The sequence below is a fragment of the Candoia aspera genome, chromosome 1 (genome assembly GCF_035149785.1).
Source record: "Candoia aspera isolate rCanAsp1 chromosome 1, rCanAsp1.hap2, whole genome shotgun sequence".
NCBI lineage: Eukaryota > Metazoa > Chordata > Lepidosauria > Squamata > Boidae > Candoia > Candoia aspera.
The window spans coordinates 213,405,977-213,421,632 of record NC_086153.1 but is presented as its reverse complement, the minus strand read 5'-3'; the positions used below and the strand labels follow the sequence as shown (position 1 = coordinate 213,421,632).

At 36.7% G+C, this 15,656-nt stretch overlaps 1 protein-coding gene across 2 annotated transcripts in view; it reads right to left on the bottom strand.

Annotated features, from left to right (window-relative positions):
- Nucleotides 1–15,656, bottom strand: part of NCKAP5 (NCK associated protein 5) — a 612,885-nt gene that overhangs the window by 82,824 nt on the left and 514,405 nt on the right. For both annotated transcript variants that reach the window (XM_063288715.1, XM_063288716.1), the window contains 4 exons: nt 13,310–13,495; nt 8,939–12,615; nt 6,833–7,010; nt 3,155–3,233 (listed from right to left, as the gene is read on the bottom strand). In XM_063288715.1, coding sequence (XP_063144785.1) covers nt 3,155–3,233; nt 6,833–7,010; nt 8,939–12,615; nt 13,310–13,495 — 4,120 coding nt within the window. The remainder of the gene's footprint in view (nt 1–3,154; nt 3,234–6,832; nt 7,011–8,938; nt 12,616–13,309; nt 13,496–15,656) is intronic.

Sequence of the window (15,656 nt, the reverse complement as noted above, 5' to 3'; positions counted from 1 at the left end):
TTGTAAAGAAAGCCTAATTCTAGAAGCCATTAAAATATTTCAACCCTACAGGCTCACTAAACACATTTGAACAGAGTAAACAATTGCTTGGAAACCAATACTTTACATATGCATGGCTTTTAATTGAACCAAGAGTATTTAATTGTGATAAAATACTATCGAGCCACAAGTTGCATGTTTGCTAACTTGCAAACATATATACCAATTTAAGCATTTAATAAAGGAGTGCCTCTTTCTCGCACAGATATTTTTCACTCCTAAACTATGCAGACACTCCATTTTGTTTCGCTAAACCTTTTTTTCAGTGTAAAAATGAAGGCAAAATATGTGAAAACACAACAATATATCATAATAATATTTAAATTAGCATTTCAAAGCAGCTTTGGTGATTGGGAAGAAGTTGGAAACAAAGCATTATAGAAATGTATCAGATGGAATATTCTATCCACTTGGGAGCAAAGGTGGTGGCAAACATGATTACATGGCTATAGCAAGAGATTGTGAAAAACAAACAAAAACTTGTGTTATACACCTTGGAGCTTAAATTTAAGCCAGTGCTCAGAACATAAGAAGAGTAGTATGTTAATGTATTTGCTGTCTTTTGTAAAAGGAGAATGCATTTTAGACTGTTAGCCTTTTTTTCTACATACCGCTACTGCATGAATACAGTTGTACATATTGGGATATATAATAGAATCTAGTTATCTCCGACAAGGGAAAACAAAATCGTATACGCTATTGATATAATTGATATTATATATATTATATTTATACTGACAATGAAACAAAGTTAAAAAAAATCCCAGTGTTAGTGAGTGACGTTTGCTAGTTTGCTCTGTGTCACCAATGTGTTTATACATACATTTGAAAATAAATAAATGCATTTGAAAATTTAAAAGATTATATTGATAGTTCAACTAGCTGATAATATTAAAATAGTTTCTGGGTTGAATCAGTAGTCTGGGTTGTATCTAGAGTCAAAACGGTAAAGATGATCTATTACGTTGACCACAGTACAAGGAGTTGGAAGCTCTAACTCACAGTGAAAGAAACACAGAAAATTTCTCATTGTGCAGATACAGATATTTATATAATATCTGTTCATTAAAGTCACAGAGAAGCTTAGAACTAAGATAAGGAGATTATTGCTCTATGTTTTGACAGTAACATTTCTCTATATGTGGATTTTTATTCCCAAAGAGATTGTGATGAATTTAGGCTGGTAGATTTAAATATTTAACTACATATCTACTTTCTTCCAGAGAAAAGATTGTAGGCAGGCAGTGTACAGCTTCCAATTACTTAGTTACCAGTTCCTGATAACTTGACAATCATCTTTCAAACTGTGTTATGACACAGAAGTACATTTTGCATGAGCGTGTAGAATAACTGGTGTGTGATAGATTTTTAAATCTCTGATTCTGTTTCCAGCTGAGTCCCTATTACAGCCTTATAAAATATTTCTCATCCAAGGCAGAATCACCTATTTATTCCTCAAGAGATTTATTTCTAGGAAAGAGAAATCCATTCAGATCAGCTGCAGAAATGCCAACACTGACATGAGGTACCAGACCTTCCCACACACCTTCCTTCCATTCTTCTCATTAGAGAATACTAAAGACTAACTCTAGTTTATTTGTAATTCATAATATAGAATTATATTATTTTACAACAAACTATCCAAAAGCCAAAGTGTCCCATCAGAAGAGGGACCAAACATAATGGCTTTATGAAAGCTTGACTATTCAGGGCATGATGTTTTATTCTATGACATCAGACTAAAACCAACATTTCCTGTGAAGGACTCTACAAATGGATATATAGCAGAATCAATGCATTTTTTAAAATATTCTTTGATTTGGCAACAAATCCAACTCAATATGAAAAGTGGAGTGTTATGAACTTTTCCTTAATTGTCCTAACTGCAAATGGTTGCTAAATGAGGCAGACACTAAACAAGGACTACCTGTACCCAGGTATGTTCAATAGGCCTTGCTGTGGTGCTACATTTGTAACACAGCACAGAAATAAAAACATACTGTAGGGTAGAAGCGAAAATAGCACTGCTGTTCATAATTTAGGCCATTGCATACATTAGAAAACTATTTGCATCTAGGTAAGAAACTTCTTACTAACAGCCAGTATGACATTTTTTTAAAAAAAGCAAAAACCTAAAGACAGTGCTTTAGAGGTAATTCTGCAACCTAAACAAAAGCCATGCTTTGTCTAATTTACACGCTGCAGCAAGCATACAGGAAGCATTCAGTGCACAAGAGAGGAGGAGGAGGAGCCGCCATGTTTTTATTCCATGGAACTAGGCTCTGAAAATTTGGGATAGAGAAACTGTGACTGAGTTTTACTTGGTAATAACAAGCTGCGTTTAAACTGACCAGGATGAACACTTATAAAATGGCCCTGTGGCTGCCTGTATGTTTCTTCGTTTGCTTTAGGGGCTTGGGAGACAAATTGGTCGGTGTGAAACATAGGAAGTGTGTGAAAGAGATGAAAGTTTGTTGCATAAATGAAAATTCTGTGACACACGCATACATATTTCAGATCCCCCCTTCTTTTTTTGTTATTGCTAGGTTTTTTTTTTACTTTACTGAAAATCAGGTCAGATGCATAAAAAAGGACGCTACATATTTACAGTATGTTTTTGGCACACAGAACTTTCCATGAAGCTAAATATCATTGTTTTGATCATGAATACTGAGAAAGGATATGAAGACAAAGCATTTTTGAAGGCTAATGTTTAAACTAGAAAAACGTAAATCTCAAAGAAGTATCCATTAAACAAAAGCTTTATGTGAGGAAATTAGCAGCTGGAGAAAAGGATTGGAGAAATGGGCAATCCCCTTCCTCCAAGACTACAGGTCTACCATGAGGCCAGAATGATGAAAAATGACTTTGGATGGAAGTGTGTATGTCACATGGTTTATGCTGTGATGCACATTTCATCATCTGCCCCCTTGCTCCCCCTACTGATGTCTATGTCTGGTAACGTACCCTGGATTTAAAGTTTCCTTACCTACGGCTGCTATTTGAAAAGAAGTGTTAAGGAATTCCTGTCTAATTTGTTCTTAGTTTATTATGATTCAGTGGGTTACATTTTCTGTGGCAAAATGAAAATACACAGTTCTATTTATTAGTTTACCTATTAAATGGCTTTGATTTGTTGAATCTGTGAGGGTATCTTCTGCATCCTCTTGAAAGTTTTCTCTTACTACCTTGACCTGCATTGCATTGAAAAAGAAAACAATAAAAATCTCTTTCAAATATCTCTTTGGAAGGGCACAAAATAAAAGGCAAATGATTTCAAGACACACACACTTTATTTTTGTTCTTTTATTATCACCTTAGTGATAATATCTTAATATAACTTCCAAATCATTCACAGTAAGAATTTAGAGTCTCTTCATCCTGTGATGAATGACTTCTAAATTGGTTCTAAATGCTTGAATAAAAACAACATGATGCAGCTATCAGAAACAAATTTTGAAGACATATAATTCTTGAAAGGAAAACATCTTCTATGATTCATTTTTACAAAAGCAAAGAAACAGACTTAAATCTCATGAGCATATATATTGCTCTTTCTGGAAATAGCATGTGCCATGATATGCATTTATACTAATAACATGAGATGTTCATAAAAAGCACAAGAAGAAGTTCCCTCATTCAATGCTGGTATTATTTAGCTCTTATGCCAGTAACTGCTAGCATTTTAAAAACCTTTCTCAAAGTGCAGTACATTATTGTTATCAGCTGGGGTGGAACTAAATATAAGCAGTGGTTTATGCAGTCTGCATATCTCACTCCCCCATGTATACATTAAGCTCCATTTTAGGTTAATCAATTTGGTGACAAGTCCCAGAACTACTGGGATATAATGTCTAGTTTAGCTCCAGGTGCACCATTTGTGGAAGAATGATATTAAAATAGAATAAATAATTTCCACTGTAGTTGTGCTTCACTGTCTTTGAGTCATATAGAGTTATAATATTTACTTGCCCACCTTATATGCCATTGAGTTAAACAGTACCTTAAGCGTACACGAAAAATATCATTCTCTTTGTAGCCATGGAAGCTGCTTGGGACCAACTAATGAATACGACAATCTAATTCGCCCACAGCTCACAAGCATCAGTGGGCTGGGTCAACTCTGTGTTAGGCCACCTTTATTACTTCTGACCCCTTAATGTGCCTAAACATACAAAGGGCTCCCATGATGCTCTCCTATCCAGTTGTGAGACAGGGTAGAATATCTATAACAGAGATAGGATAGTAGAATATCCTGCACACATTCCCTAGGTGATTGGGCTTAATTGCTGTTAAATGTTGTTAAATGTTAATTGTTGTTAAAGGAATATGTAACTGTATGCATATGCTCACACACACAAATTGCTGGGACACACAACTGCCACATAACACCATTCTGTCTTGTACAATCTATATGTATCTATTTAACAAGATCTTAAGCCTTTAATTAACCCACTGAAAAAGAATTAATGCTACAGCATATCAAAAGAATTAATGCTACAGCATATCAAAAATACACAGTTTGAAAACCCACTGTAAGGCACATTAAAGTTAAGTAGTCATTTTCTTTTATTCCAAATAGTTTAACAAGCTAATGCTAGTTATTTTATTGATTCTTATTAAAAAAAAAACCCATATTTTAAAATTGGACAAAGTAGCATATGTAATCCAGTCTTCAAACAGTATGTTCTAATAACATTTTGATCTTTCACTTAGCAAAGTACTGTTTGGAGAAGGAATAAATAAAGCCTTTTCAGCCTAATTTGTCCGTATAAGGAAAAAAAAAAGGATTTCTTCACTGTACATATTCAGAAAGATCTTTATTCTTGCCTAATAAAATTAAGTTTGTTTCTTGAAGATATAACTAAAGACCTAAATGGCTATTATTACTATGATTGCAAATACCACACTAAAGGAGACAAAAATGCTTTTAAATTACCCAGCCATTAAACAATAATAAGAAAGTTTTAAAAGAAATGGTAAAATTGGCTTGCTTTTTTTTTACCCCCCCCCCTTCTGTACAGTGAAGATATACCCTAAGCTGTCAGCACCATGTTAAATGGGGCATAGTTAAATTGAGTGGCTGTGATAAGGGACTCTGCTTTGTTATCAAAGTTCTAGATCAGCTGGATTGAATTTCCTGCATATTGCACATTTCCAGACTTTCATTCTTTCTATTCCTTTCAGTGACATTGCAAGGGCAGACTTAGATATGCTTATAATTTGTGGTTTTATAATGCAGGGGACATCTACATTTTCAAAGAAAAGATGATACTATAGAAGCTACAAGCTTAAAAAAAAGCAGAGTGAAGGAGAAAAAGGTTTTGTAACACATATACATACATATACACAAGTCTTGGAAAACAAATGACCTTGCACATCTTCCAGTAAAGGCTTTATTTACATGAAAGTAGATAAAACTATGCATACATTATTCTGAATTCAATAGTTTTAACCTTAAGCATCATAAAAACTAATAGATTTTCAATTCCCATCAGGTAGGACTTCTATATTATGATTTACCTTTGCACTATATATCTGAGAAATGGGTTCATATTTAAAACTTTGTCATAGGTAGGATTTTTTTTTCTGTTTCATACAGACAGCAGAAAAAGCTTTAAAGAGTAAGGAGACCAAGCAGATAGCCTTTGGGAGCAATATAGGAGAAAGACCTTTCATTTGTGCTTGATGAAACAGCCTACCATGAGCAGATGGTATACTCAAGAGGGCTTTTTCTGTGTACTTCATTCATGAGATAGGTTCTTAGAAAGCAAACTGTTCCTTAGATAGTCAATCCTAAGTTACTCAGAACTTTAAAAAAATGGATCCCCCAAAAAATGGATGGCAAGTTTTTCCCAGCCATCTTGAGTGCTTATATAAATAGAAAGATAAATGTAATAGTAAAAAACAAACATTTTCTGGAAAGGGGAGGGGCCTCACATATTTTATCAAGAATGTGGCCTCTGAGGGATCATGGGGAAAGAAAGCACTGAAAAAAAAATTAGTTAATTCTATCTCCTAAGCACCAGCTTCCATATCGTGGTTGTCATTATCCCATTCAAAAACATACATGCTGATCGAAATCACAACACACCTAGTTCAGCTGTAAAAGAACACTGACTCAAGGGCTTGCATTCCTAAAATAGCTATAACTTGCAAGAGTAAAAGAATTAGAGAGCCATTTCTCATTTCAGAAATTCAGGTAACAATTACATATGCTTCCCAAAAAACAAAACCCAAGCTTATACTGTTTGTAACTTACCAAGTTATCTCCAAACGTTTAATGAGCAAAACCTATGTACATAGGTAGGCTTAGAGTGAATAGTTAAAAGAATGAATATTGCAGTAGATACTAGATGCCTAATCACCATCAACATTTCTTGTAATATATTCCTTGTGATATCTGCTCGATATGAACAACACAATGGAATTTGATTTCAGCTAAAAATGATACAGAACTGGAAGCCATTGCTGTTATTATTTTTATCTCAATCTGCTTCAATTACTCTTAAAGAGATGAAAAGAAGGATTCCATGAAGTTTTCAGTGTCTTGCTTCAAAGCACAGGTAGCCTGTGCAAATTCTAAAGCAGGCTGAGTCATTTTGCACCATTTGTTAGCCATAGAAATAGTATAATCGGATTCCCTAATCAGATCATTGGATGTTGACATTAATCCATCACTCCCCAGTTCTGAACTGTGTACTTTTACCATACGTGGGCGTGCACCTTGTACTAATACAAGAACAGTAAGGAACAAATGAAATTCTTAAGGGAATCATCTCTTATTGCTTACCAAGGTCTCGTTTGGTATTTCTATATCAATCTTTGTTTTGCTGCTTTTCTTCTGGTTTTTTTGAGTATTGACAGAGTTGCTGTGAAGAGTAGAACCCTGGGATATGCTCTTCGACACACTCCTGTAGGAAACATTTTTTGATCCACTTTCTGACTGCTGGGCTGCTTTCTTATCAACTCTGCAGGTAGAAAGTGATTCCTCTGATAAATTACATTGCCCTTCTTCAATCATTCTTCCTTCCCTGTTTCTTTATGTTTAGTGAAATCGCCCTGTATCTTTCTCCCTGTGGACCTTTGAGTGATAAATGTTTCTAACTAGCCTTGATCAAATCTGTCACTTGCAATTTCAGGGACGACATTAGATTCATCTTTCAGGTATAATTATTTGTTTTAAATTTTCTAGGACTATGAGCCAAATTGGAAATTACTGTACAATTATTTCTGGGTGTCTTTGTGACATAAAGTCAGGAAAGCTGTAAAGGTAATTACTTTTATGAGTTATCTTATTTGTATACTAACAACAATCTCCAGCCAATTATAGGAGGCATTAAAGAGGATACAAAGGTAGATGCTGCATTTTTAAAAGAAATCTATCCATGATGGATGCATTAAATAAAAAATGCTATGCTTAAAAACTGTATTAGTTGTAATAAGGCTGACTATTCTTTAATTTCAAAGACCACTGACCTGGCTAACATAAAGCAGATAGAAATGATCAGAGCAGCCATGTGCAGCTGTTTTTATGGGGATATGTCACTCTATTTGGCAGGTAGTGTGGTGGTGTTGTGCATGTGTGAACACACATCTGCATTATAAACAGCTGTCTCCCTAAAAAATGAAGTGAGAGCTAGCTATGAATCCCCTCCCAGACATGCCAGTATTTTTATGGGAGATTCCTATTTTCCATTTGAAAGATAGAGCAACACTGTGATCCCCTGTCAGCAGTCTGAAATACTGCAGCTCAGCACAGGCTGCCCTTTCTGAGATTGCACTGTTTGATCATGTTCAAAGCCAACAAACAGAATTATCAGAACGTGGCTGTTTCTCCCCATCCCCCAGTTATTTAAGAATACACATTTCCTACTGTCTTAGCCCAGATAAATCACAAAAGGAAAATTACAATTGTCAAGCAACAATTAAAAGTTGAATAACAATCAACACAGCAGATAACATCAACCCTCCCCTTCAAAACAAGGACGAAACCAAGGGACAAGAGACCAATCAGGTGAACTGCTGTCCTGCTGAAATAAAAAAAAGAAAAAGCCAATGAGCTCCAGGCCATATAAAAAACAACCAAAGAGGGAGCCAAGGGAGATTTCTATAGAATGAAATAGCCTTGTGGTTCACCACAAAAGGTTCTAAAGGATTTGTAATCTATCGCTAACTTCTAAAGAAACAGCACAAGAACCGATCTTTAAGTATCAGTCCAATGCTAGATAGCCAAAATGTCCAAATATGGCTGAGCTGCCATTAGGCTGGCTGATTATGTGCTAAATCTAAACCCTCTTAGCCCAAAGAAGAAGGGGCAAGAGGTGGTGTGTGTGTGTGTATTCATTTATTTGCTTTTGAGCTTCCAATAGATCCAATGCATTAAAATTAGGATTATTTTTAGTCCTAATATATGCTGGCAAATTACTTTATCAAGCTGGTGTAAAGGGGGCAGAGAAGAGGCAGAGGTTATTCTGCCTCTTCTCTGCCCCCTTTTGTGCTTTTCTGCCGGCATCTCTCTGTTTTCCAGACAAGAGATCCTTGCCAATAGATGTTGGCTGGCGTCTGGTGGCAGAAGTTACTTTTGCCTCATCCTATTTCCCTCATTCCACTCCAGCCAGCACACACATCTTTTCTCTTCCCCCTCTGAAACTATTTAGATAATGATTTGCCAAGTTCTCTTTCCTACTACACATGCACTGTTAAGTATCTGCAGTTTATAAAGTAGCTTGTAGGGTTTCAATTTAAAAAAGGTGAGAAAGAATGCTGCTGGGAAAGAAAACAATACAAAAAAAACCCAAAGACAGCCACGCTGCTGAGCTGCAAAGTATGCTTGATAATGTCATTGTCAGTGATGTAAAAGGGAGTGTTCTAAATCTACATGTGCTGACATTCTTACCTGTGTAAAAGCTCTTTCATAAAGTTGTCTTTTCCTGAGTACGCAGCAGTAGGGCTGCTCTTCTGTTCAGATCTTGCTTGGCTTAGATTACTATGTATGGCTTTTGCCATTTTTTTCCCTTTTGGAGCACCATCTAACACCCCACAAGTCTTCTTGTTCAGCTCGTTTTCTGCTTCACAGTGCTGTTCACTTTTCTTTTTGTCTTTCCTTTTTTCAGATTTTGTTTGCTTACTTCCAAAAGCTGAACTTTTTGCATCTTTCTTTTCTACTTTTACTTTTGAGGTATCCGTTTTTCTGCTATTCAAGGCTGGGAGTTTACTTTTACGGAAACCAAACCAGCTGGCGATAGAAGGCCCACCGTTTTTTTGTTTCATCTCAGTGGCAGATCGGTTTTGCCCTTGTCCTTTCTGCATGTTCTCTTGTATGCACAACATGACCTTTTCTTCTATTGTAGGATGTGAAGTAGCTGAAACGGAAACCTTCGCACAGGCTTCGGGACCATTTAGACATGCTTCTGGCAATGCCGTCTTGCTTCCTTCAGCTTTACGGTGACACACAATCCTGTCCACATTTTTCTGAAGTGGGAAAATGTGCTCTGAAGAAATACTGATTGCTTGGTTGATTTCTGCCTGGGTAACCCTTTTTCCAATTGCCAACTGATGTTTGGAAATATCACTTTTTTCATCTTGGCCAGATGTATTTTGAACTTCACTCTGTGATGCTGATTTGTGGATCCCCTTTTTCAAAACACTGGCAAATAAATCTCCTTTTGGAGACACATGAAATGGCAGTTTGCTTGGGCTACTCATCTGACTACCGGAACTACTCACTTTTGCACAAATGCCTTGCCTACTACAAGAAACTGCGGGAATGGCCTCTGTTGTCCCAGATGATTCTGAAACAGTCGTAATTTGTAATCCCTCCACTGTTGAGTTTTGTCTGGTTAAAGAATTTCCTCTTTCTGATGTATTTGTTATAATCTGTGTTCTAACTTTTCCCAACCGTTCTGCAGGCAGTATTTCCTCAGTATAAATACTGAAACTTTGACTACGGGCCTTTGCTCCGGTCATACCAAGAGCTGGCTTCAGGTATGCTTTATTACTAGAAGAAACTGACCTTTTAACAGATTTGTTCTCCAACCTGTCTTGCTCTATCAAATTGCAAGTTTCAGGGGAAATGGGGAAGGCTGGATCCATTTTGAGCTTCTTTGAGAAACTTTCCTTTATTTGGGGCTCTGGACTCCTTTCTTCAGTGTCAGCTAAGTCTGTGGTGGTTTGAGAGGAAGATTCACCTTGCCTCTGTTTATCTGAATTTACACTGCACTTAGAGGCTGCATTCATACAGTCCTTTTCCTGCTTCCCTGGCACGGTGGAACTCTTTCTGACAAAGCGGGGAGACGTTATGAGTAATTTCAGTCCCATAGACAGATGGGGCTTCAGGTCCTTGTCAGACAGGTTTCCATCATCCCTCCCCTGAGATAACAGTGGGACTGGGGAAGGACTAATTTGAGGCAGAACAGTCTGCTCCCCAACTGTGCCTATGTGATGCTCTGGTGAAGTGGAGAAACTCTCTGGAAACTTTGGTTTCTGAGGTACACCAATCTCCTGAAACAGTGGGCTTGTATCTTGTGGTGTGAAAGCTGTAGGGACACCTCTAGAATTAAAAAGTTCTCTATTACTGCAGAACACAGATGGGTTAGAGTTTGGGGGACCAATTTTCTTTGTAAAAATCTTGGAAATGACTTGGTTCGTGGCCAGGGACTTTTCTGATATGCATTTGCCTTCTCCCTTGTCCTGAAAATGGGTTAATTCAACTTGAGGTGTTGCAGGCAGTTTATCAGTTTGCATCCCACAGACAGTGATGTTATGACAAAGAGACACTGAATTTCCTTTCAGCGGTGACAACTGAACAACATCTTTTACTGTCTCACTGAGGAAATCTGCCCCTGGTTTGTCAAGAGCAGGGGGTGAATGTTCATAATTTGGTTTAATCAACAGTGAAGCTGATCTGCCAGGAGGAAGGGGAGGTGATGGAGATCTGGCCTCCATTGGTGGCACATCACAATGGACATCTCTAGTTGGCTTCTCTTCACTACTGACGGGCTCTATAAGATGCTGAGGCAGGGTAGTTGATTCTGAGAGCAGGTTCTTGGCTGCTGGATGGGCTAACACCTTACAGTTATTCAAGCCTACTTTTGAATTTTGATTTGGATTTTGCATCTTTTTGTGTCTTGACCATTTTACAGGGGACAGGGGACTTTTATCCAAGGTCTTAGGACAATGTGAAGAGACTAAAGGAAAGCTTTCAGCCATGGCCACTTTTGTTTTCTGCGGTGAAAACTTACCTCTGCTGGATATTTTAGTTAACTTGTGTTTTTGATTATCATCTCCCTGGATACAAGAATGGGAACTCAAATTAGAAGAAATACTGCAAACTGGCTTTGTTAGCTTTGGTTGAGAGGTATTTTGAAACAGTGGTTTTCCAAAGTGTATAGGACATTCTCTGCCATAGGGAGTGTGGACATTTGCAAAGTCATCCTTGAAGTCATTTGGGGCAGTTTTTCTCTCTGCTTTATTAACAGGTATTTGCATAAGATGGCAGCTTTTAGCATCTATTGCTTTCTGCAAATTAGATGTTCCCTGAGATAAACATGTAGTGTTTTCTGCATTGAACCCAGAATATGGCTGGTTGATTGAAATTTCATTTCTAGTTACAGTAACAACTCCAGCCTGATGTGAATTGAATTCAATAGGTTTGCCATCTTCAGCATCAAATATTACTGTAATACATTCTTCTGAAGAAGTCTTCTTAATAATTTTTTGCTGCTTAATAAAATTACATGCCTTTGTCCTAATATCTGAGCGAGTAGGCATCTGATTAGCTTGTTTTTCAGAAGATGCCAGTTGAGTGCTCTCTTTCTCCATATGCACATCAGAGTTCTCTGTGTTCTTTTCTGCAAAAGGTGCTAATGACAAATATGATGGGCTTTTCTCATCGCTGCTTTCTATATGTAATTCATCAAGGATTTCATTGTCATCAGTATCTGAAAGGTGTAAATTAAGGTCTCTCCAGCTTACACTGGAAAGACTTTTATCTATCTGCAGCACAGGCAGCTTAATACTAGTGCACGATTTTGCACCCAACTGAAATTCATTGACAAAACTAGTCAGTTTTTCAGGCCTTTCCTTTGAATTAAAATAAGAACTTATTTCTGATAAATGCCTTCTATCAGGTTCCCAGCCAAATAAGCTGTCAGAAACGCTGTGAGTTAATTTATTACAGTAGTGCCGACAGTCTTTCCTCGGTACTTCATATAGTAATGCTAAAGATGAAGAGTCATCATCTGCATCCTCATGGGAATCAGAATCATACACAAAGATTTTCTGGTGATCTATGCAAGCTCTCTCCGTTTCAGGCATGCCGCTGGCCTGTTCTTTATGACTGCTGTACTTAATTCCTGGAGAATAGATTCCTTCGTTAGAATCCATGCAATCTTTGTATCCCCATTTGGATATAACAGAAGGTGGCTCTAGTAATATTTTTTGCTTGTGTAGCTTCTTTAGCCCATCCAAAATGTGGATTTCCTTGATACGAGTTGGAGGTAGTTCATCAGCAGGACTGGAATGGTTGCTGGGGATTGAAGAGCCTACACTTATCCTTTTATCCCAGCTTACTGACTGATTTGAAATGAAAAAAAAAAGAGATACATTTAGTTGTTACTACAGAATGAACAATCTTTAGGAATAAAAATGCAGGCTTTGAACTTCATCCCTAGAGTAGAGTAGGAGGGATTTCTCCCCCAAGTCCCCAGATGTAACAAGTTATAGATGATAATAAGCAGCTAAAGTAACAAGAAAAAGAAACAAGCCCCAGACCAAACTATGAGTGTATATTACACTTCTGCTAGTAAATGCCAATGAGACAAATCTGTGAATTAAAATGGATGAATTGAAGTGGGTGGGGAGTGGGGAGGGAGGAAAGGAAAGGAAAGGAAAGGAAAAAGGAAAAAGGAAAAAGGGAAAAGGGAAAAGGGAAAAGGAAAAAGGGAAAAGGAAAAAGGAAAAAGGAAAAAGGAAAAAGGAAAAAGGAAAAAGGAAAGGAAAGGAAAGGAAAGGAAAGGAAAGGAAAGGAAAGGAATACTTCAGATTAGGTTTCCCACTTCTTCTGGAAGCCACAATACTTCTAGAAGTACTGGATATTTAGGAGTCTGACCTTGATTCTTCCCATTTCTTTCTTTCCTGTGTCATCATTGTTTCAGTTTCTAAGCTAAGCTTATGAAGCATCCCTTGCCAGTAACTAAAAAATTCTAGCCTCCTCAATTTCCTACTACATCATATAGTATGAACAACCTGTAGAAGCCAGTTTGCTTACCTTTTTCCGGCACGCTTTCCCATCGTTCCAGGAGGAACTGCTGGAATATTCACTGCAGGCACTTGACAAGGAGAGTTCACTGCTGCTGCAGCTGCTTTGAGGATAAACTTGGTGAGGTCCAATCCCATTTAACTGACTCTGGCATTTCAAGGCAGGTATTCCAGATTTCATATTCTGTTGGCATTCCTAAAGCAAGAAAGTAGATGACATTATTTTGTGGGCCGAAAAAAGAGAGCTATAGCATCTTTTTGAGTAAGATGACAAATCAACAGAGCATATTTGTATTCATGCCAATACAGATCCAGTCTATCTATTGAATAAATATTAAAACCACAATGCTCATATTTCATCCTTATTACAAGATTAACATTTCTAAATATTTGATTGTTTCAAAAATTTATTTCTCTAAATTATGCACGCCCTATCCAAGCTAGTCTTTCAGTGACAGTCTTCTTGAAATATGCAATGTTTATTAGCAATGTGCTTCAGAAAGATACTGAAACTCAAGTTAAAGCAGTACAAGAACATCTTGACAACTGCATTATATCCCCACAATGTAACAGATGAGGCCCTACAAACTGGACAAGGTAAATTAATTTAGTGTCCCAACTACAATGTCCATGGAGAATGGAATCTCTCCATTACAGTCTAAATTTGGTTTCCTATCTAGCTTAAAGCTTTGTCTAAGAAAGTCTCCCACGCAGGACAATCCATCTTTGTGTCACTGTCCGACAGCTAAAACCTCCTGCTTATGCTATTTATTGACACTTTATGGCTGCCTTTACTACTTGTGTAGTTATCAGCCTTTTCCAAATGCAATCTCAGCTTCTGTGACTAAATGCCAGTTTCAAGGAACAGAATAATGAAGAAAGAAAATAGTGGAGAAGTTAGTAGATGTGTTTTAATTTTGTTCCACATGAGCATTTTGTTTCTCATGAAGGTCAGAGAATCCTGAATGCTCAGAAATCTTGCAATATGCTGTTCTAAAGCCTTTCGGTCTATTAAATGGATAGACACAGTTGTGTAGTTTGTTTATTTACAATATTTGTAAACCACTCCAATAGAAATAACAATTAATACAAAATGAATAACATATTTGCATTTCTTTGGCATTTTGCAGCAAGTCTCATGAATCTCAAAAACATTTTTGTTCACATTCATGAGCACTGCAAAGATATGTGCCTACACTGCTTCACATCACTCGGAAAAGACAAAAACGATCTACTCTGATATCCATGCAGAGTTTATTTATTTATCATACGTATTCATGAAACAGACATAATGAATTTCTCTCAGTCAAAAAGTGTTAATACTGTTCTGACATAATCTGGGAGGCAAAATCTTGGGAAGGCCACAGAATATTAGTTGAATTTGGAACTGATGAGATGTGAACCTAATTTTCTTTGAAACATTTAACTTCTTTCTGAGTAATAGCACTTCTAGGTAAGTGAAATCATCACAAGACTGAACTTGCTTTATAAAAAAAACTGAGATTTCTATTTTTCTACATGGATGGATTTATTACTTGCTTTGGAAGAGCATCTAATCTTCTTCCATTTAAGCTCCATCAACAATCTGATGTCAAGGAGTCCTGATGCCTCAGTGACAAGTTGACAGGACCTGTATCTGTGCTATTCCAGAACATCTATCCATCCTAAATAGTAACAGGTAGGATCTAAAATTAATGTTTTCTCTAACAATCCTTTTTAGTATTTTATTATATAATGCATCTTTTGATACTAATAATCCTTATGGTTTCATGCTGGGGTTACATTGCGGTGGGGATGGGCAAACATATGAATTAATGTTTGTTTATAGAAAGTTTTGCTGCTAAATAAAGTCTTCCCTTTTATGAATATTCTATTTTTTAAATATAGTTTTATTAAAGATTTTTTTAAAAGGAAGATAAAAGCTAATACAAACTACTATAAAGTAAGAAAAAGAAAAGAAAAAAGAAAAAAATCAGAGAGAAAGCTAAAAGTGCAAGAAAGGGGGAAAAAAAGAAAAAGAAATATAGAAAAGAAAAAACATACGAAGAAGTAGCTTCCGATCTTCTTTACAGCTGTTATAAATGCAATTATAAATTTACCTCTTACTCTATGGTTACAACATAACTTTCTTCTTTCTTTTACCTATCCTGTCCAATCATCAAAACCAAAAATCTTAAGTTCATTTTTTTCTGTTTTACACAAAAAGTCCATAAGGGGTGTCCAGTCAGCAATAAACATAGATATTGTCTTTTCTCTGATCAAAAAAGTCAATTTAGCCATCTCAGCAAGTTCTATCATCTTCACCAACCATTCCTCCATTGTGGGTAGTGCCAAAACTTTCCATCTTTGTGCTTATA